The 22,080-nt window shown below is 37.2% G+C and overlaps 4 protein-coding genes across 4 annotated transcripts; 2 read left to right on the forward strand and 2 right to left on the reverse strand.

Annotated features, from left to right (window-relative positions):
- Positions 1-3,603: 3,603 nt before the first annotated feature.
- On the forward strand, positions 3,604-4,080 carry LOC100853926 (chaperone protein dnaJ 20, chloroplastic-like). The gene has a single exon (XM_003632480.1). The coding sequence runs from the start codon at positions 3,604-3,606 to the stop codon at positions 4,078-4,080; it is 477 nt and encodes a 158-aa protein (XP_003632528.1).
- Positions 4,081-7,947: 3,867 nt separating this feature from the next.
- LOC100257574 (low affinity sulfate transporter 3) lies at positions 7,948-11,933 on the forward strand. Its single transcript, XM_010654522.3, has 12 exons — positions 7,948-8,768; positions 8,857-8,905; positions 8,988-9,195; positions 9,300-9,474; positions 9,579-9,644; positions 9,747-9,977; positions 10,070-10,196; positions 10,308-10,594; positions 10,919-11,112; positions 11,210-11,295; positions 11,391-11,467; positions 11,584-11,933. The coding sequence occupies exons 1-12, from the start codon at positions 8,382-8,384 to the stop codon at positions 11,725-11,727; spliced, it is 2,031 nt and encodes a 676-aa protein (XP_010652824.1). The 5' UTR covers positions 7,948-8,381; the 3' UTR covers positions 11,728-11,933.
- Positions 11,934-12,064: 131 nt separating this feature from the next.
- On the reverse strand, positions 12,065-13,906 carry LOC104879923 (protein NEN4). The gene is made up of 5 exons (XM_010654525.3): positions 13,172-13,906; positions 12,998-13,044; positions 12,857-12,920; positions 12,575-12,748; positions 12,065-12,493 (listed from the first exon to the last, which is right to left on the reverse strand). The coding sequence occupies exons 1-5, from the start codon at positions 13,673-13,675 to the stop codon at positions 12,401-12,403; spliced, it is 882 nt and encodes a 293-aa protein (XP_010652827.1). The 5' UTR covers positions 13,676-13,906; the 3' UTR covers positions 12,065-12,400.
- A 1,583-nt stretch (positions 13,907-15,489) lies between these two features.
- LOC104879945 (bifunctional aspartate aminotransferase and glutamate/aspartate-prephenate aminotransferase-like) lies at positions 15,490-16,087 on the reverse strand. Its single transcript, XM_059738692.1, has 2 exons — positions 15,805-16,087; positions 15,490-15,669 (listed from the first exon to the last, which is right to left on the reverse strand). Exons 1-2 carry the CDS (start codon positions 16,030-16,032, stop codon positions 15,505-15,507), a joined length of 393 nt encoding a protein of 130 aa, XP_059594675.1. The 5' UTR covers positions 16,033-16,087; the 3' UTR covers positions 15,490-15,504.
- Between the last annotated feature and the right edge of the window lie 5,993 nt (positions 16,088-22,080).

A 22,080-nucleotide genomic window follows, 5' to 3' on the forward strand; every position in this document is an offset into this window, starting at 1 on the left:
TTGCTTTAAATAACCAAACCAAGTGAAGAAGAATCTTCATACCCTCTACTCTTCTTGATTTGAAATTCAATTTTGGCCTTATTCCATAAGGACAAAGATGAAGATAAGACGGGTGTCCTAATGGGATCTCATTTAAATGCCAATTTCTAAAGAAAGCCTACAACTTTGTGTGGCATTAGAGAAAAGTATGTACAAATGGGGCCCATCACAAGAAATGATAGCTAAAGCCAAAAATAAAATAAAATAAAAATAAAAAGTAAAAGTAAATTAATGCAATATTCCACAGAAGAAAATTAAACGTAAGAGGTGGGTTGGAAAATTGAATTTTCATATGTTTTTGAAAAGCCCACTGCACTTTTCCTCCCATGTGATTTGCTCATCTCTCCCTTCACTTTTCATTCATGAACGGGTAGTGGTGTAACTTCACTGTCTCTGAATAATTGACAAAAATTGGGTTTTTTTTCTTGCCCATCAAAAAAGGGAAATGGGATCTTCTTTTCTATTTATTTTTTCCTTTTCTTTTGGCCTTTTCTTCTTTCATGAAAGTAAGCTACTTTCTGACCATATAGTAAATACTTGGATGCTTCTGGTGTTCTGGATTATGTTTTCCGGATCTGGGGCAACACATGACTCATGTGGGTAGTGACTAGTGATTCAAAATCACTTGCTGGTTGTGAACTTGTGAAACACATTTTGAAGTTTGTGAACTCAATTATTGTAGGGCTCTTTGAAGACTTGCCACTCGTTGGTCTTTGCTTCTGCATCCAAAATTTACTGGGAGCTAGCTATGAATCTTTGGTAGAATTTGTAGTAACTGTAATCTAATTAAGCCTGATATTTTTTTCTTTTAGTGATTCAAGACAAGTTCTTGAGTCCAGATTTCCCTTATACCCAGATTTCCTTGATGTGACTTAGGAAAATTCAGTGTCAAGTGTCGATGAATGGTTTAGTAGGTTGAAGGGGACAATTTGGCGGGCTACTTTCATGTTTAAATAGAAGCATACATGTTTAATTTCCACAAGGAAGTTTGGTTTACATCGTTTTAGAATGAAACTGCTTTCACAGTGATGCTTCTTGTTATTAAATGTCGAGCAAAAGCAGAATTCTCTTTCTTTTTTGTGAGAAGTAGAATGGAACTTGCTTTCTGTGAGAAGTTGATGGGACTTGCTGCTTTTTCCCCAGAAGTTGAATGAGATGTATGGACTATTCTGATCCACAGTACTTGACAGTGGAAATGGGCTGCTGCAAGAATTCATTCTTGTAGATGTTCCCAGACACATCTCAAATATTTTTAGCACTTTGATTTCTTCCAGCTTTCCTGAAAATTTTCAGTAAAAGAAGTGAGTCCTAGCCCACCTGCTAATTGGTATATATTCATCTCCATATCTAGTCTTACTGCTAAGATTATGCTTATAGATGATGAAATACTCTAACGGTGATTTGAGTCTAAAACCCGGGGCGGTACATTTTAGCCAGAATTGTTTGATCCTGCTAGGGGTTGAGGGCATGGTCCATGAATACTAGCCAAAAGAAGAGGCATTAATTGGAACCAGAACCACCCCAAAGTCTAGAGCCACTCTTTATTAGAGGCATGACATTAGCCCTTGATGCTCAAAGTTGAGGCCTTAATTTCAACTTTCCCTTCTCAAGAAAATGTTGTTTGGCCCCATGGTTCTAAATAACCATGAAAATAAACTACATAACCAACCCTTTCCACCTTCTTTTCCATGCTTTGGCCTGTGTCATAATGGAGCTGAAGCTTTAGAAGTACCATGTGATCCATGTTTGAGTGAGTTCTCTTCCACTGAGGCTGCTTTCTTTTTCTTCTCTTTTCTTTTCACGGTCATGAAGCCTAGTAGTTGAAAGGAAAATGCCCACGAAATTTCCTAATGGGAAAGCAGATAGTCCTGATTGATCATGAGGCAGTGGTCAGAGTCCCATTTCTTAACATTGTAGTGTGCCCTAAAAGAGTCTCAAAAAACCGAAATTAAGGTCTAGAGAAATTAAAATGAATACTCCATCTGTACTAGCAAAAAACCTATGGCAGTCAACATCAGTATCTGTGCAGTGTCCTCTGAGCAAGTCCTCAAAAAGGCATTCATATACAAAATTCAAGACCAGGAGGCACAAGCCTGGTATTGCAGCTAAGATGTTGAACAAATCAAATTGTTATAAAGTTGAAAAACAATTCCTCTTAGTTAGTGTCCGGTTGATAGTGCTTCTAAAAAGTACTTCTAACATCAAAAGTAATTTTGAAGAAAAATCTAAGTGTATGGCAAAATTTAAAAACACTTTTAAAAAATTCAAAAATCACTTACAATGTTTTTTGAAGTTGACACTTTGAACAGAAAATCTGAAGAATGCACTCTTACTCTATGTAGCCTCTCTTTAACTTTCAATTTACAAGTCAAGCATCAGTGGAAAGGAAATGAAATGTTCTTCTGGGACTGGGTTGTAGTTTTTGGTGAATCTGCATAAAGGCCAAAACCCCATTACTTTATTTGAATCTTCAGGACTATTTCCTAAAGTTTAATGTTTTAAAATCAATTGGGTTTCAAAGTAAAAGAACATGCAACATATAAAAAGATCAAGGGAACATGATAAACAAAAAAAAAATTTATACTTTTTAAATTAATTTTTGAGACAAAATTCAAAATTAAGGGAATTTTTTTTCTCTTTTCATAACCTAGAAATTATTATTTTTTATTTTTCAAAGGAATGGTAAGAGTTCTAATATAATGTAAGCATCTCATGTTACATGTACTGGGTTTGAAAAACACAAGTTGGATATTGTCATTTTAGGGTTGAAACCTTCAATGATTTCTAATCATTTTGGACTCATGTGCATCACAGACAAAAACTAGTTGGGCTTTGCCAGCCCATTTGGTTAGCATAAACAGGTGAGTGGTGACTATCCCCAGGCCCAAGTATCAGAGAGAGACTCTATGCTTAATCTGGGCTGGCCCACCACTAATTTCAGATATAGGCTAATTATTGATTAATTTTATTTAGAGAAAATAGTTTTTAAGCAAGGAAGTATGTCATTTAATTACCTAAATAAATTAGTTAAAACTTGATTACTTTAGATCATGTTTAAAAAATAGTGACACAATTTCTTAATTTTAACAAGCAATACCATGCTTTCTTAATCAAACAAGATCACAAGTATTAATCATTATCGCATTAAGGTATGGCCGGCCATCACAAACAAACAGGCCAAATCTGTACAAAAATCTGTCCAAATATTTATTAAATTAATTGAAAGAACCACATGGGACAAACAGAAACCTCCTTTTCTGCAATATCATTATTCTTGGCATCCAAAACCTTATCATTAATGTAATCCACTTATGAAGCCAATATTAGAAATGAGACATGGTGGTCGACAGGCTCACATGCAGACAACAGAAACAACAACAGTGAGAGACAACTCAACAAGACACTAGGACGATTACTTCACATATTCCAAAAGTGTGTTCAATGTTGTTCTTCCTAAAACCTTAGAAAAAAAAATATATCAAATAATAAAAAAAGAAAGGTATAGATGTGAGTATATATGTTGTACCAGAATTCAACTCTTCCCTGCAGGTCTCTCTCTCAGTGATGGTGATTTCGCTGCAAATGCATTCAAGCATAGGAAAAGTGGGGCCATGGCTTCACCAAACAGGGTCCAAGGGAAAGGGGTTTAGGGTTAGAACAGTTGCATGGGCAATGCAAGAAGGGAAGAGCAATAACATGAACTTGTATGAAGTCCTATGTATTAGAAGTGATGTGGGGGTTGATGAGATAAAGAAGGCATACAGGAGAATGGCTCTTCAGTGCCACCCTGATGTTTATCTCGATCCCACCACAAAGCAAGAGTCCACCAGAAGGTTCATGGAGGTCAGGAAGGCTTATGAGATGCTTTCGGATCCGATTTTGCGAAACATGTGTGATTTTGAGATGGGTCTAGTTGGATCAGTTTGTGGGGAGGAGAGGAGGCTGAGTCTCAACAAGAAAGTGTGGGAAGATCAGCTCCAGGGACTTGCCAGGAGGGCCTGCAGAAGAGGAAAGGAGAGAAAAAATAAGGATACAATGTAGAATAAAATCTCATTATTCTTCTCTTTTTTTTTTCATTTGCTTTTTTTTTATTAATTTAAAAATAAGAGAAATATTTATACTGGTTCCAGAAAATATTAAGAAAAAAAAAATGTTGAGGAAAATGATTTTTTCATATTTGGTTTTTTTATAAAAAAATATGAAAGAAAGTTAAATATAATTAAAATTATTAAGAGATTTATATATTTTTAAATTATTTAATCTTTCTATAAAAGGGTTAAATAAATAAATAAATAATTTGAAATAATATATAAAAATAATTTATTTATTTTAAATTTATTTTTTATTTTCCTTCATTTTCTCTTTCTTTTTACTTTCTCTCTATTTTTTTTTTCTTGCATTTTTCCTTAAACTTTCCGAGAACCAAACATAAAAATAATAAAATTTCAAATTCCTCCCTAATTTAAAATAAAATCTCAAACTGGACCAAACTTTTGAGTACACCTTCCCAAACCTGTTTTATTAGGGTCACACAAGGTGGAGAGGGTTCACAAAATATCCGCCTACAGTCTCATCCCTAATTATAGGATTACGGTGTTTGGGCAAATAAATTGGGCCTGGATGGTCCGACCCAATAACTGGGTACAGTGCTCTGGGCTAGACTCAGTCGATATAATTTTTCAATTTAGGCTGAGTTGGGGTTGATCTCAAAGCACCCCAATTGGCACCCATACATCAAAATATTTGGAAAAAAGATGATACGAATCAACTAAGTCATCAACCCAAAATTCAACATAGAGATCCTGAAATTCATGCATAAAATCGTTGATACCCACCTTTGTATTGTAGTGAATTAACTTCCTTTTCTTAAGAATAATTGAACATTTTCTTGTATTCATCGCCAACACCCAAAAACAACCAAAGCTTAGGTAAAAAGGAAGAAGGAACTGAATGCCGTAAACCACTCAAGAGATCACAAGAAATTTCTCTTCCCCATTTCCCCATCAGAGAAAGAAGAGAGATGTGTTTTAATTTGGGGTACAAACCCAAGAAAAGAAAGCATGTTGGCAAGAAGGGAAGAAGTGTCAATGGAGAGGAGGAAAGCAAGGGATTGTTACTCAAGGAGGTAGACAAGTGGAAGCAGCAGCAAGAAGATACGTTGAACCAAGACGATCATTCATCATCACTCCACAGACCCTCCACTCCCAACCACTAATCCTCTCTTCAAGCTTTTGTTTCCTTTTTTGTTGCTTTTCTTTTTATGAGATGGTATGTTCCTGGTTGTTGATTGCTTTAAAAACAAATGATCTAAAAAGTTATGAGCTTACATGAGTAAAGAAGGAATTAATGGTTTCTATGCTATTATGGAAATGGATGGTGGATAATTTTTGCTGGGTTTTTAGGCTAAGAATGTGAATCTATCAACTATCCATTGAGTTTTCCAGGGAACCACTGCTAATTATGTGGTTATAATTATCCAACTTAATCTACTTTGTTGGCATGCATGTAGATATCATAATCATATCATGACCATTAGATTTTGCCTTTTTTTTTTCTCTCTTTTAAATTCTCTCTCTGGGATCCCATTAAATGGGTTGAACAATAATTCTATTTCAACCTCATTTGAATCACTTCCAATCCAAATGGACCTTCCTGCACTCTGGGGTCACCAGTTATGAGCCTTACGTGGGGGTTGGTTCCATCACAAACAGTATAGAAGTTGACATTCTCCATGAATGGACTTAGTGATAAGCCTCAATCATGATAAGAGCAACAAAAAACCAGAAGAATGATTGAGCCTTCTTTTTTTTTGGTGGTGGTGGATACACTTAGGAAAATTTCCCTCTTTTTTGGTATCTTTTTCTGGGAAATGGTAAGTTTTCTGGTGGAGAAAAATGACTCTTCCCTGACAAGGTACAGCAATGGGGCATATTCAGTTCTGAATCCAATTCAACATAGATTGGCATACTAAAACAGGCAAAAAAGTTTCCACGGATTGAGTGGTCCCATTAGCGACCGAGTTCACCAGTCTAGTTAGCATAAAGTTGACATAATTAATAAATGAAGTCTTTTAATGTGTCATGGAATTCGAATAAGTCTATTGTATTTTAAACTGGTTTGAAATGATTCCATTTGAAATGATTCCAATGTGTCTTTTTGAGGCATTGAAAGAGTACTTGTTCCTCAACACACTTTGTTTGATTCCAATATAGAATCTCATTTTTGAAGATGCACAAACCGAGAAAATCTATGGTGTTACTAAAGAAGTAGGGACAGTAATTCTGAAGTGGTTGCATGAAATTCAACCTGGTCTGTCCAAAAAGCAAGTTTATTTCTGAAGTACCACACCATAGGTGAAGGTTCTAAGGATATCATGAGCAAGACAGAAATGTCTGCCCATGTTCTGTGGAAAATCATGGGCCAACTGGCAGAGGACCTGACCAAAAAAAATGCATAGAAACTAAAAGCTTACAGAGTTGTTTGACCCTACATAGCATCATTGTGGCTGTGGATGAGGAATTGGGACTACCCATTAGAGGAGGTGAGGAGAAAAGCCAATAAAGCAGAAATAAGAGTCACTGGTTTTCTTTGAGAAGCCCAGGTAAGGGGATCATACACCTTATCTATTTCAGTATCTCTGTTTCAGCTCCAGTATGATTGTATTTTGGGCTATCCCACCATGAATTTTGCCCATGAAAATCTTCTTTTCACTCCCAGTGGATGGAGTGGAAGCACCGAAAGGCATTTTATTGTGCCTTATGATGTTACATTAATCGACAAATCGCTAGCTAGTAAACAGTTGAAGCATGATAAATTTGTGTCCTATTATATGATAAGAATATCATAGCAAACACTTGCAGATTGATTAGTAAGCAATAGTAGACCATTCTCAATATCATAACCAATAGTAATAAGAATAAGGCACTCAGTCAACAAGAAAGGAGCACAACTGCAGCTGAGTAAACACCTTTCAAATGGAAAATGGCAGCCAACCATTAAAATTCTGGATTTGATACTGAGATGGGCTCCACTCCACCAAACAGATATCTAAGCTCTGTCCAACTGATCTATTAGCACAATGGTAAATTATTTGAACCACTTCAGTGATGTAGCTGCAAAAAAAGTAGAATTAAACAATCTTAAAGAATATTTAGTGGGAGCAAACCAGAATTAGATTGTCAGAGTATAGATTTCACTTTTTGTGGACCACTGATCAGGCATTTCTTTGGGAATAACCACTGTGTTTCACTTTCAAAGTGTGCTCCTCTACTCGGTTAAATTCTAAAACCATAATAGATTCTGAAACAACTATTGTTCTTCACTTTTCACTCTGTTCTCCACTCATTCCTCAGCTTCTAAAAAGAGTATTATATATTTCATCATCAGGATTCTCCAGAAGTCCAACTTTGTTTTCCAATCTTCACTGATACGGCTTGTTACCTGTACTTGTCTGTTCTTCACATATATGCCTCATAATTTACCTCAACTTCTAAAAGAGTATTATATATTATACATCATAAGGATTCTCCAGAAGACCAACTTTGATTTCCAATCTTCACTGATGTGGTTTGTTACCTATGCTTGTTTGTTCTTCACATATATGCCTCATAATTAATCTCAAAAGTGCAGTCATATTTATCTTCTGGTGGAATTTACCCATTGGTATTATTGCTTGAAGCCTTTTGAATTTTGAGGACTTGGCAGAAAAAGTGTTGTGTTAGTGAAAGTGCAACAACTTAAACCCATGAAATTCAATTAAATTTTGAGTTCAATGGGAAGAAAAAGAGGAAAAGTTCGAATAAAAAAATCGCAACCCAACTTGGAGTTTGGCCGGATTTGGCTTCAGATCTTGAATAAAACTCAAACTGGACCGTCCATATTTACACCCACCATGAATGGCTGGCATTGTGGGCAGTGCATTAGATGGAAAGACCATTGACTATAAACTATGAATTTTTGGTAGTTATTGGCAGCAATAACACCAGTACATAATTAATGAACAAGTGCTTCTTCCAAACAGAGATGAAAGATTGTTTAAAGAGACCGCATTAACACCAGTGCAAACTTTTTCTCTCCTCTGAATGAGGCCACCTTGCCAATTAGGGACCTCTCATCTTCTGATATATTATCTTTAGTATAAGCATAGTGGGGCAATCATCTTGGTATAAATAATCACCACCTTCTGAGTACCTGATGCGGAACTGAAAGAGTGGTTGAATTTGAGTTTCGGTTTGCCTACTGATGAGAAAGGAATTCCTGTAAAATAGGATAGGCTTTTCTCTGATATTATGCACATTGAATTTGCTTTGACAATGTGCTTATAAGATCCTATATGTCTTAAAATGGTGAGTGAGAGAGAGAGTGAGATATGCCTCTCTAAGTTCTCCCAAACACTTCAAACAACCATGGCTGCTGCTTCACCAGTTGAGGCCTGCACAGCAGAAGAAATGCTGGACCCTGAGCAGAATGGCAGGGCTGAACGGGTGCAGTGGGTGCTGAATGCTCCTGAGCCACCAGGCCTGTGGCAAGAACTCATGGACTCAATAAGGGAAACTGCTTTCCCTCATGGAAACAATTTCCCATCTCTCCAAAAGCAGCCTACTACTCATGCCATTTCAGTCCTGCAGGGCATATTTCCTATCCTTCAATGGTGCAGAAACTACAAGGCAACCAAATTTAAGAAGGATTTAATGGCGGGTTTAACTCTTGCAAGCTTGTCCATTCCTCAGGTAATCAGTACTTCTTCAATCTACGACTTCTACCACCACTCTGCATTTCTGTTTTTCCATTTGCCATAGTTATGTGAGTTTCATGCAGAGTATTGGATATGCAACTTTGGCCAAGCTTGATCCTCAATTCGGACTCTGTAAGTTGGTTAATCCAAGGGCATATCATAGATTTAGTAGATGTTGTATTAATCATTCTGAGCATAACCTTTGCCATGTTAGATACAAGTGCTATTCCACCACTCATTTATGCTTTAATGGGGACTTCAAGAGAGATAGCAATTGGACCAGTGGCTGTGGTTTCTCTGTTGATCTCTTCAATGGTTCCGAAACTTGAAGATCCTGTAGATAATCCAATTGCCTACAGAAAGCTTGTGTTTACTGCAACCTTTCTTGCAGGTATCTTTCAAGCTGCTTTTGCACTGCTAAGGTGGGTCTAATTCTAGTTCATCTTCAAATTGATCAAGGCAACATCTCATTGTCTCATTCTTCATAATCAATCACCTTTCTTCCATTTTTCTTTTCTTTGTACAGGCTGGGTTTTCTTGTGGATTTTCTTTCCCATGCTGCTCTGGTTGGGTTCATGGCGGGTGCAGCTGTTGTCATCGGTCTTCAACAACTGAAGGGACTGCTTGGGATCACTCACTTCACAAACAAAACTGATGTCATCTCTGTTCTGGAAGCTGTTTGGAGATCATTTCATCATACTGTTGAGTTTTTTTTCATATGTTCATCTTGAATATTAGGAATCTTTCATATAACTTAGACCAGTAAATTATTATTTTTTTTTCTTTTTTTTTGGTTTGATCACAGTGGAGTCCCTACAATTTTATCCTCGGCTGCTCCTTCCTGAGCTTTATTCTAATTACCAGATTTGTGGTAAGTAATAACAAGATTGGTGTTCAAGCTTCTGTTTCAGTCCAATTATCCATCAAATTTGTTTGTCCAAACTTGTAAAATAGTACTTATGGATTCTCTCAGGGAAGAAGGAACAAGAAACTGTTCTGGTTGCCAGCCATTGCTCCTCTAGTGTCTGTTATTTTATCAACACTGATAGTTTTTCTCACAAGAGCTGATAAACATGGAGTTAAGGTAGTGAAACACATCAAGGGAGGCTTGAATCCAAGCTCAGTTCATCAGCTACAGTTCACTGGTCCACATACTGGAGAGATAGCCAAAATTGGGCTGATTGTGGCCATTATTGCACTTACAGTATGTGTCCAATTCCTCAACCTTATTCTTCAAAAACACACAGAGACTCAATATTTTCTTCTTTTAACTGTACTATATTATGTCAAGTTTAGGAAGCCATTGCAGTTGGCCGGTCTTTTGCATCCATAAAAGGATACCATCTGGATGGAAACAAAGAAATGGTTGCTCTGGGCATCATGAACATTGCAGGATCTCTGACTTCTTGCTATGTTGCAACAGGTAAATTTGATGAATTCCCCCCTCCCTTCGCCTTCTAGTTGTTGTAATGGCTCTAGTCCCCTGCCCCTCCTTGGCAATATCAGTCTTCTTTATATGTAATTGTTTATGCAGGTTCATTCTCACGCTCTGCGGTAAATTTCAGTGCTGGTTGTGAAACTGCCATTTCCAACATTGTGATGGCCATCACTGTGTTGATATCTTTGCAATTCTTCACAAAGCTCTTGTATTTCACTCCAACTGCAATCCTTGCTTCAATTATTCTTTCTGCTATTCCGGGACTCATTGACATCAGTGAAGCTTACAAAATATGGAAGGTGGACAAGTTGGATTTCCTAGCTTGCATTGGAGCATTCTTGGGGGTTCTGTTTGGTTCTGTGGAAATCGGTCTTCTTGTTGCGGTAAAATCTACTTTCTGCTATAGAGAAATGTGTATGAATCCATTTATATATATATATAACTGTCTATTTACACAATACATTGAAGGGTTTTCACAAGAAAAGGCAATATTTCTAGAATTTTGTTGGGAGTCACAGTGGGGGGGTCCTGCCTGAATCTAGGGAAATTTTCAACAATTTTCTGATTGATGGGGTTATGATCATTCTCATATGGGTCAGAATTTTAGGCAACTCCTATCATGAATCCCAGCCATAGTCTTCTAAAAATGGAAAACTTCTACCTAATTATGATAATATGCTGATATTCTGAACATGTTTGAGTTGCAGTTAACAATATCATTTGCAAAGATCATACTTAATGCAATTAGACCAGGCATTGAGACTCTGGGAAGACTTCCAGGAACCAATATGTTCTGTGATGTAGATCAATATCCCATGGCTATTACAAGCCCTGGAGTTCTGATCGTCCGTGTCAAGTCTGCCCTCCTTTGTTTCGCAAATGCCAATTTTGTTAGAGAAAGGTATGCTTCCCCCCCCCCCCCTCTCCGCATTATCAGAAAGAGATTTAATTTCGTGAAGTAAACTAATAAGGCAGTTCTTCTGAAATACCCTTCTAAGGATTATGATGTGGGTGACTGAGGAAGCAGAGGACAATAAGGGAAGTGCAAAAGGGAGGAATCAACTGGTAGTTCTTGACATGTCCAGTGAGTGTTCCATGGAGAACCCAACGATTAATGAACGTTATGTTGCTTCTATCCTGTACCCATTTTAATCCATTCTGCTGATCCTGTTATGGCAGACTTGATGAACATCGACACCTCGGGAATTGCTTCTCTGGAGGAGGTGCATAAGCAACTGGTCTCACAAGGAATGGAGGTGAGGCACTGATATTAAGCTTAAGCTCACATTGGTCTTCTAAGTTGGGGAGGTATTAGCAACCTTTCTTTTTGTTTATAAAAATTGGCCCTCATCATCATCTCTTTCTCCCTCAGCTAGCCATAGCCAACCCCAGGTGGCAAGTGATTCACAAGCTAAAGCTAGCAAAGTTTGTGAACAAAATTGGAGGAAGGGTCTTCTTGTCTGTTGCAGAAGCTGTGGATGAATGCTCCACCATCAAGATTATGACTACTATTTAGATGTTACTATCCTCAGTGTTTCTGTATATCCCAAAATAAAGAAATAAGTTCTGCTTCTCCCTGCTCATCTTGTGTGTGGTTTGGCCATCTCCTGTAAAATATAACAGCGAGATGATTGTTTAGCAGTGGCTTGCCATCTTTTTCGTACTAAGCTTGGTGTGTTAAAAGATCTAATATTGTTAATGTAAAACTTTATGTGAAATTCATAGGCTTTGATCGTTTTCAGCTAAGTCCATCTTTTGTTTTCGAAGTGAAGTTGGCGATTCATATAACTTAGAATTATGAGTTTCACCAATGTGTTTGAGGCAAAGCAATGGAAGAATGATTGTTGCTAGTCTTTATATAAGAAATTAATATTATTTGAAAAAAAAAAAAAAAAAGGAAGAAAATATCTACAAATCAATGTTGCTGCTGTGTTTCTCTAAGATGGTGATAGGAGCTACTCATCCTCATCCTCATCCTCATCCTCAGTTTTCCATCCCATTTTCGAGATAACTTAGATGAAACTGCCCTTTCGAGCTTGTTCGAAAGGAATGAATGCCTCAAAGAGATTACTCTTCTCGCCTTTGGTTGAGCTGTAGTACTTTAACCCATCTTCAACCTCTACATCTTAGTGAAACATTAGCAGGACAAGGATCGATAGATGCAACATGGGAAACTAGCAAACTTTCAGTCACCGGAGCAGCGAATGAGAGTGCTTTAGTATGTTGTTGAGAGCTGGTTTTTCACGGGCTTTGCACAATAGATTCTTCACCCTTTCTGTCATCTGTTTTGATTTGTTGTTAGTTAATGGCATAGACAAATATCCATGCAAATTCTTGAGAAGAGAAAATGGAAATGATGAAACCTTTCCCAAGCCTCCCCTTGCATAGGGAACTGCTCTTTGATATCCAAGAGAAGTTGTGGGAGATTTCCGGCTACTTTCTTCTCTGCACATCAGTTTCCCATTGCTTCTACTTCTCGTTGTGATGGTGGTCGAGTCATGCCACTTGCCGCTCAACACACTAGGCAGGCTTGATTCCTGATAACCAAACAGTAACACCGGCATCAGCATATCATCTTGGAATGCATTGTTGCGTTAAGAAAGACTGAAAAGCCCGGTTTCAGAGAAGTTAAAGAGAGTGAACACCAGAAACAGCACGGTGGCACAGTGCTTGAGGACCTCCAAATTCATTCGAACATCGTCAAGACTCCTGTTTCAGGCAGTGATTAATAAAAATTACAATCATGAAATGTTCATAAAATGATTCCAATGGTATAGATTTCATACCTGTGCTTTTGCTGCCCAAGTCCAAAGTAAGTGGCCAATGTAGCCATCTAAAGAAAAAATGAATTTGATCATGAGGATTCTCTGTTGTTATCCAGGGATGTTACATGATAAGATAATGAATTATAGATAACCAACTGGTCTACTTCACTATCTGGTTTTGAATTTGCTACATACCTTCATGTTTCCAGCCCTCCTGCCAAACTTCTCAGTCAAAACTCCAAGTGAATCAATCATCCCAACAGGCACAGGAGCAGCACGGCCAATCTCTGCGAACGCCTCCTTAATCCGGACGCAATCAAATCTTTGGATGTTATGTCCTGCCCAAACTCTCCCATTCAGAATGCTGAATATCTGGTCTGCAACTTCCTCGAACCCAGGTGCTCCTGCAACAACTTCCCTGGTTATCCCATCAGACCGACCTGACCTCAACGCAACAGCAGACAAGTCCCCAGGCCTTATGAGCGTGCTGTAGCTCTCTAGCTCAACGAGCTTCCTTGGGCAGACTACTATTGCCCCAAACTCCAGCACCCAGAACCTTTGTCCAGCTCTATTGGGCACGGTTGTTTCTAAGTCAAAAAACACAATCTCTGCTGCACGCTCTTGGCTTGAATCGTCAGAAGAATCCATTTCTAGATACAGGGTAGGTAGTATCTGTTCTTTTGGTTCAGGGTTTTGCATACAATCATCATATCATATATATGGTGGAGGAAGATCAAGGAGAGAAGCACATGGGAGAAGTCCAGAATTCTTTCAATATGAGGTTGATTGTCTTGTAGTTCAAGTCATAACATAACAGTCTGGGCATAGGATGAAGGGGTTCTTAGCTTCTTTGGGGTGCCATGGGCAAAGCAATCCCATTCCAGTTAAGACAGGAATATTATTCCAAACGGCAACAGCTATTACCTTTCCCTCAGCACTTTCAGAAACTGCCTTTAGAGGTTGAATCCTTTGCAGGGCTTTCAACTTTCTTATGCCCATTGTTGAATGTGTTTGCACATTTGAAGCAAAGTCATGTATACAAGAATTGATTCCCCATTCTCTTGGGTAACCCCAGTGTATATACCCCAGAGAGGGTCACCCATACAGGAGGGTATGGCTATATGGGAAACTAATTTGAGTGTTATGGACTTGGTATATTGTATCTTTAGACCAAGGTTTGGTTCAGTCTGGGATTTGGGTAAAGGGGAGAATTGGTCTTCATTGGTTTACTTGTGAATTGAGGCATCCATAAATGGGTCTAACCTAAAAACCAGACCTCTAGATTCATTATGTATTAATTCCTCCAAAATGCATTTTTTTTTTCATAAAACTAGGCCAAGAATACCATTATATTCCAAGGGAAGAGTTGCGAAAATTTCTTCATAACACAATCCAACCCAAACTTGATGCGTTGGACTTGGTTCAGGCTTAAGAGTAATTTCATATGTTAATAGAGGTGGCAATCACATAGGCTCGAGACGGATCAAGCACATGCTGCACATCCCAAGGTCCCAACCCTCTTCCTATTAATTAAATCTATTTCCATCTCTATTCTTAAAATAAATAAATAAAATTAAGAGGGTGGAAAGCCTTTTTTTTTTTTTTTTTGTAATTATAGTTGCAACTCCCAAGGTCACAAAAGTGGTTGTGAGTCTTGTGACCAGATGGGTTCGACTTATTCCATCCCATCCCATCCCATTTATGTAATGTAATTCTCTTCTCTAACATAATAAAAAATATAAAATATAAAATATAAAACGAGACAGGAGGGGTACCAAAATTTCTCAATCCGCCCCCACCGTTTAATTTTTTTATTTTCATTTTATTAAAAATAAATAAATTTTAAATTATATTTAAAACAAATACATTTTATAAATGAATAAAACATTCTAATTTTTATAACTTGTTTTATTAAAAAGCATTTTTTATTATTTTATATTAGTTAAAAATGGAAAATCCTTAAAAATTTAATTAAATTAATTTTAGAGATATATAATTCAGATGGGATAAAACATGACAAGACAATACTCCGAGTTTAAAAAAAAATCTTAAATTCATTCTTAATCCATTTATTTTAATCTCAAATTCGTTTTATTAGGATGGGATGGATAAAAAAGTTCGCCTACAATATCAATTAGGTACACATCAAAAGACATTCAGGAATTGCAGCCTCACTATGATTTCAGTACAAAGTAATCCTGATTGAAAACAAATGAATAGAACCAAGGGAAGCTTGCATTTTTATTTAAATAAATAGTCCAGAAAACACATTTTGGATCCCAAAAGAAGAGCAACAGCCACAAAGATTTGAAATAGTTGCTACCTAAAATTAGACAGGGACAGGGGGCCTAAGAGGAACAACTGCTTTCTTAATTCTCTCTCCACGGCTGCGTGTAGGGTGGAGAGGGATGCAGCATAGGAGATGCGGACGCACTTGTCATCTCTAATGCATCCCCTGGGACAAGAGCAACCTGCAACCAACATCCATAACCCAATTACTAACTAGTGTTGATGTGCCTCCTAATGAATTAATCAACCATCGTTTCTCTCTTTCCGTTTTTTGTTTTCCATGAGCTTACCTGGGCCTTGTCCAGCAGATATCGACAGAGGGACTCTGAATTCTCAATTATACCAAAACCTTCAGCCTCTGCCCCATAGTAAGAGCTGAAGTCAAGAAAGAGGTAAAAAGCTCCCTGCAAATGAGAAAGTACAGAGGATTAGAAGTTTGGGATAATAGTGGGAGCAGAAGTACAAGTGAAGTGCGAACATTAAAGCAAGCTGATAATTGGGGTATGTTACTCTTAAGACTAAACAAAAAGAGCTGGTACCTGGGGCTCTGATATCTTGACACCCTCCAGTTCTCCAAAGCTTTTAACCAAGAAATCTCGCCGTTCCCTGAATGCTTTTACCATTGTGGAAACAGCTTCCCCACCAGCATAGCCCATTCCCAATGCAGCAACTGCTGCTTTCTGAGATATGCTACTGGCACCTGAAGTGAACTGGAAGAACACAACATAGGAATCAGAAAGACCTAGCCATTTAAAGTGCAAGGACATGGTTTGAGGTGTCCATCCACTATTGAAATGAGCATGTCGAAATATCCAATTGCAGTAGAAGTTAATATAAATTGATTTTTCTCCATATGATTTAAAAGAGAAAAAATGAAAGAATCATCACAAAAATAAATCATCAAGTCATATCAACCCACAAACTGAGTCACCCACAGTTTCAGCACATTAAAAACAATGCTGGAGTTAAAAATAAAATAAATAAATAAAGGAAAATTCTTAAATTTCTCTCTATTTCATCTGTCATCTCCCCCCTTCTGTGCTTCACTCCCACGAAATCCACTTTCAGAATCTCAATGACGAGCCCTAAAAGTCCAACTATTTACAGATAACACATATTTATGAAGTTCAGAATTACTAATTGTGAACACTTGATAGATTAAATTCTCAATACAATCCACTTTAATCAACACAAAAAGAGCAAGCAGAGCATAGAGCAATATTTCATATTCAGAAACAGATAAGAGTGAACACAGAGACAAAATATTTATCCAGTGATCACAATAGACATCCCTAGTAACCCGTACTTGTGTGTTCAATCCATGATCTACCAAGCATCAATTGTGACGTGATGCCTTAATGAAGGATACAAGATACATGTTTAATAGAGCTTTCCCATTGGAAAGTGATAGGTGTGGAATGGTATAGATATAATATACCTGACTCTGGATCTTTCCACATACGGCAACAAAGTGTTAGGACCAGCAAGATACCCAAGCCGCCAGCCAGTCATTGCGAAGGCCTACAAATTAGCCACCCTATAAACGTCAATCCATAAGATGAGGCCAACACCTGAATGTATCACTCATGACTATATGAAGATTGAAAATAGAAACTATCCAAAAAGGAGAATATGAAATCTATGTCACAAGGAAAATACTTGAATGAATATAACTAACCTTAGAAAACCCATTGACTGACAAAGTCCCCTCCCACATGCCTGGCAAAGCTGCAAAGCTTGTATGAGTTTCTGGTGCTTAAATAATGTGTTCATATATTTCGTCAGACAAAACCTGAATATGACAAACAAAGAAATTTTAGGTAGTGTTAGCTAAGTTTGGCATACTCAAGTGCAGATCTCACTGTTGAGGTTCAAGTTCATCCATTCTTACCAGAAGCCTGAGGTGCTTTGCTACAATCTGAGCGATCTCTTCAAGCAGCTTCTTGGAGTAAACTGATCCGGTTGGGTTGGATGGAGAACATAGAATCAGCAATCTTGACTTTTCAGTGAGTTTGGACTCAAGAAGCTTTCAAAGATAAGAGTTGGAAGAATGACAGGTGTTGCATCTGCCAGTCTTGCCATTTCTGGGCAACTCACCCAGAGTGGAGCTTGAATTATAACCTGAAGAACAAAGGCTAGTCAATAAATGAGAACCATATTTGTAGATAAAAAGAATCCAGACAATGGCACAACTAGTAGCCCCTAATCTATATTCCCAAGAACATTACTTTGCTGAGTATACATAAGATTTTCTTTCAAAAAATATCCACTTAAAAAAAGACGAAGAAGAAGAAAAAAAGGTAGAAACATGACAATATGCAAATTTTGACACGTGGAGGAGGGCTAATGGACTTCAAATTGCCATCATGCTGACAATTTAAGTGAATGGCCTGAACAGATTGTGGACAGCAAAGTTAGCAAAACATCAGCAAATTAAGTCATTGGTATATGCCACAGTTTTTTCACACATAAAGCAAGCATCTCTTAGAACTGAAACCTGTATGAAATGCAGTTCAGAGATGAATTACAGCAGGCCCTGTTTCCAACAGATGTAGATTGGGAGGGACGAAATTCCCATATGCTAACATCTTTCTTGAAACATGCTAACAGGATAATTTATTTTGCTGTTAGTGCATGTTCGTGTATTTTATTGTGTTAAGGTACAGGCAGGGGTGCAGGCGCAGGTGATTACTATCACTTGCCAAATTTACAAATCACCAGCTCTCTGTGATTTAACTAACACATTGGATTTTCTTCGTACCAAATTAAGTCCCAATGGCACAATGATACCACAATTTTTTTGTCATGACTCCACAAGTTGTAAATTTCAATCAAACAGAACATGGTCCAGTAGATAAACAGTTCGATAGCTTTATTTATTTATTTATTGAAAGGCAAATGGTAGCTTTATGGACTTATAATATTATCTAATCAAAGTCAGAGCTGAACAATGGAAGAGGAAAGGTATTCACTACACAATATCCAAATGAAGGTACGTCGTAGTTCATCCCAATAAATTCAGATAGGAAATATCCAAAAGAATAGTAAAGCAGACTAACAGCATTTTTAAATGTAATGATGATTATGAAGGTATGAGAGGTGGAGCCTAAACCCTTAAGACAAACCGTCCAATCTTTCTTTTCCTTTTGTTTGGAGTATATCTCTCACCACACTTTATGGAATCTTTCCACTGTTGAGGACCCTCATGTGCTCTGCTCGTACGACCTTAAATACTACCCTTCAAATGGGGAGTTTACCCATAGGTTGAATCTTGCTTGCTTTAAGTTCTTATTCCTCTCCTCTTTCAATACAGTTTTGAGTTAGGTCTTTAACCTCTTCTCTTTCTGTTAGCTCATTTGAGCTTAGTTCTTGGAGACTAAGAATCCATTCTTCCAATTATGGCCAGGTTCATTTGCACTTGCATCTTTTTTTTTTATTAATGATTGTTTCTTATGAAGTTCTCCATATTGAAGGAAGGAACTTGGAGTTACAAAAGAAGTTGTGCGCAAAATGCTTGAGGCCTGATGAGGAAAGCATTACTATAAGAGAGGCCAGAGAAATTGAGGCTAGCAACTCGCACCCTGACCATAGTAGGCAAACTATGGATTGAGGGGACTTCTGATTTTCTCTTCTCCATACTACTCTTCAAATGGGGAGTTTACTCATAGGTTGAAGACCACAGTTGAATAAGCGGTCTAGCTAGCTACCCTCTCTTCTCCCTTTCTTGCTCTCTTTCTCTGGTATTAATTGCCGAATTTGCCATCTCTCTTCTCCATGGCAAACACTAGGTTCTTGGGTGCTTGTGCTGTTCTTCTTGTTTTTTTATTATGCCATGAATTTTCTTGTGTTGAAGGAAGGCATTTGAGGTCTGCGTTGTGCAAAAAATGCTCAAGGCATTGCCAGACCACTCTGCGAGCGACCAAGGCGGGTGAGGCCCCAAGTGGCCTGCCACAAATGCGCACAAGCAAGATGGAACACATTGAAGACTTTCGACCCACCTCACCAGAACACAGCCCTGGTGTCGGCCATTCTATTCATAATTGAACTTCCCAAATCCAAGTCCTTGTAATTATATTTGTTGCGTGGTCGCACCACGAAACATGGCATAGTCATTGCTCAAGGCAGTGCTGTATGATTTGTTTTCCTTCATTGATGTATATAAATGTTTGCTTGTGATCATGAATTCTCCTCTCTGCAGCCTCTTTATTTCTACAGTTTACGTGCCCTTCTCCATATCTAAATACAAACAAAACAAGGAAATCGAACAAAATTAAACTGAATAGGCCAAGTTTTCTCAGTGCCTTGCTAAGTTTTGAATCAATAATAAAGGATAAATGTTCCTTGAATGTATGCATCTCTGTGTCCTCGAAATGCACCCAAAGAATTGAAAAGAAAAATGAAGTCATGTTCCACTGGATTGAAGGCTTTGCTTGGGGTTGGTGGGGAGGGAATTGGAGATATGTATATATGCACAGCCTTGTTGGAGACTCTGGGAATCCTATCCAAAAAAGTGGACAAATGGAAAGAAGTTTGAGTTAGTACTTGAATGCTGTAACGTGCAGAATCAAATCTTTCAGATCATAGTCTAACATGGCCTGATATTGACACTGTCAACTTGTCTCTGCAGAGTCCCAAGTCACAACTGAATCTTTTCCGTATGCCCACATTCATATAGAGGGAGAGAATGTCTTTGTACCTCTAGGCGCCATGCATATTCGCTTCACATGCAAAGTTATGGACGTGCTTTCTTCTTTTTGTTGGCTATTTAGTTACCTACACAATTGACTTTCACATACAAAGTTACTAACAAGCAAATATGCATGCATGCATTCCCTCGGGTGAACTTCAAACCTCTTGTTAACCTAAGCTTTGTATTGCGTTAAACCATTGATTTGACCTAAAAAAAACACTCAAAAGCTTTAATTGATGGGATCCTAATATTGGGCACGTACTATACAATAATATATTATCCCTGTGCAGTCGTGCTTGTAAAGCATAGAAAAGTTATTAATGTTTCTTAGCCCCCTGTGTATGTATTGTGGGTGTATTAATTACCTAGTAGTTTAAACTTTAGGTCAAAAATTGATAATTTATCATGGTATCAGATTTCTAGTTAACTAGATATCGAGAGCTTAGCCTCTTAGATTAAATTTGTGGCATAATAATGCCCCCGACTAGCAGGACTCATGATTGAGGCATCCATGAATGGGTCTTAGAGATCGAGAGCTTAGCCTCTTAGACCCATTTATGGATGCCTTGAGCATGTTTTGCACATTAACGCAGACCTCAAATGCCTTCCTTCAACACAAGAAAATTCATTGCATAATAACAAAACAAGAACAGACCAAGCTGAATTTACTAGTTCATGGCATAATAACAAAACATGAGGTTATTTATGGTCTAATAGAAATTTAAGATTTTTCGTGAGAGTGAGGCACAGAAGGGGGGAGATGACTGGTGAGATAAATAGAAATTTAAGATTTTTCCTTTATTTATTTTATTTTTAACTCCAGCATTGTTTTTAATGTGCTGAAACTGTGGGTAACTTATTTTGTGGGTCGATATGACTTCTTGATTTATTTTTGTGACGATTCTTTCATTTTTTTATTTTTTATTTTCTCTCTTAAAGCTTATGGAGAAAAATCCATTTACATTAATAAACATGAATGTAATTTTCATAATTTTTAAAATAATGAAATTCATAGGATTAATTCATGCAAAATCAATTGAGCTTTGGTTGGGGCCGTATGAGTTTTCTCGTCTTATTATTAATTGTTATGCTTAGTGAATATTGATTAATTTTTGTCTTATTACGTAATATGCATATAATTATTTTATATTTGAACTAATCTTGCTTTCATGATAACACATTATTATTTGTTGCTAAGATACACTCTCACTCTCACTCTCACTTTGTTTATTTATTCTTCATGCATGACTTGCATCCATTGTATAATTATTCCTTGGTATCCATTAATTTTCTTATTAATCATCATATCTGCATTAGCCTCATTTAGTATAAAATCATTTTTAAGGACTTAGAGGGTGATACGATTTGTTCCCAATAGGTAATCCAACCCTCGGACCAAATTCGATTTTCACAAAGTATGTTTTCCTTTTAGGAGTCGTACTTAGGGTTTTTATTTCTTATTTTATTTTTTAAGAAAAAAATAAAATAAAAATAAATAGCGACTTCAAATTTTTTATAAAAATAATTTTTTCATAAATAAAAAACAAATGAAGCCATCAAGTGGAACACATCGTGAAAAATACGGGTCCACAAATATATTATTATAATTCATTTTTGTTAAAAAAATAAATTTTTTATTTAATGTGATGTGTTAAAAAATGGAAAATAAAAAAAATTCAATTATTTTTTATTTAATTATATATATAATCAAAGTAAGATGGTCAAAACAATACTATAACGACCCGCATCTAACCATGTAGATATTGTCCGCTATAGGCCTAAGGGGGTCCTCACGATTTTAAAACGCATCTACTAATGTGATGTGTTAAAAAATGGAAAATAAAAAAAATAAATTCAATTATTTTTTATTTAATTATATATATAATCAAAGTAAGTTGGTCAAAACAATATTGTAACGACTAGCACCTAACCATATAGATATTGTCCGCTTTGGGTCCGAGGAGGCCCTCACGGTTTTAAAACTAAGGCCAAACAAACCCTCACATCGGGGTTGAGGATCGGCTCCAATACCATTTGTAATGGTCCGCTCCCAACCGTGTAGATATTGTCCGTTTTGGACCCAAAGGGATCCTCGCGGCTTTAAAATGTGTCTACTTAGTTAAGA

Source organism: Vitis vinifera, chromosome 7, assembly GCF_030704535.1.
Source record: "Vitis vinifera cultivar Pinot Noir 40024 chromosome 7, ASM3070453v1".
In the NCBI taxonomy this organism is placed as follows: domain Eukaryota; kingdom Viridiplantae; phylum Streptophyta; class Magnoliopsida; order Vitales; family Vitaceae; genus Vitis; species Vitis vinifera.

Excerpts from the sequence above, each read along its gene's own strand:
- LOC100853926 (XM_003632480.1), top strand. The coding sequence starts at position 3,604 with ATGGTGATTTCGCTGCAAATGCATTCAAGCATAGGAAAAGTGGGGCCA.
- LOC104879923 (XM_010654525.3), bottom strand. The coding sequence starts at position 13,675 with ATGCAAAACCCTGAACCAAAAGAACAGATACTACCTACCCTGTATCTA. Across the intron at positions 12,749-12,856 it reads GTGCCACCGTGCTGTTTCTG|GAATCAAGCCTGCCTAGTGT; the intron begins GTGTTCACTCTC and ends TTTGGTTATCAG. Across the intron at positions 12,494-12,574 it reads CAAGGGGAGGCTTGGGAAAG|ATGACAGAAAGGGTGAAGAA; the intron begins GTTTCATCATTT and ends AAATCAAAACAG.
- LOC104879945 (XM_059738692.1), bottom strand. The coding sequence starts at position 16,032 with ATGTCCTTGCACTTTAAATGGCTAGGTCTTTCTGATTCCTATGTTGTG. Across the intron at positions 15,670-15,804 it reads TCAAGATATCAGAGCCCCAG|GGAGCTTTTTACCTCTTTCT; the intron begins GTACCAGCTCTT and ends TCTCATTTGCAG.
- LOC100257574 (XM_010654522.3), top strand. The coding sequence starts at position 8,382 with ATGGTGAGTGAGAGAGAGAGTGAGATATGCCTCTCTAAGTTCTCCCAA. Across the intron at positions 9,475-9,578 it reads GGAGATCATTTCATCATACT|TGGAGTCCCTACAATTTTAT; the intron begins GTTGAGTTTTTT and ends GTTTGATCACAG. Across the intron at positions 10,595-10,918 it reads AAATCGGTCTTCTTGTTGCG|TTAACAATATCATTTGCAAA; the intron begins GTAAAATCTACT and ends TTTGAGTTGCAG.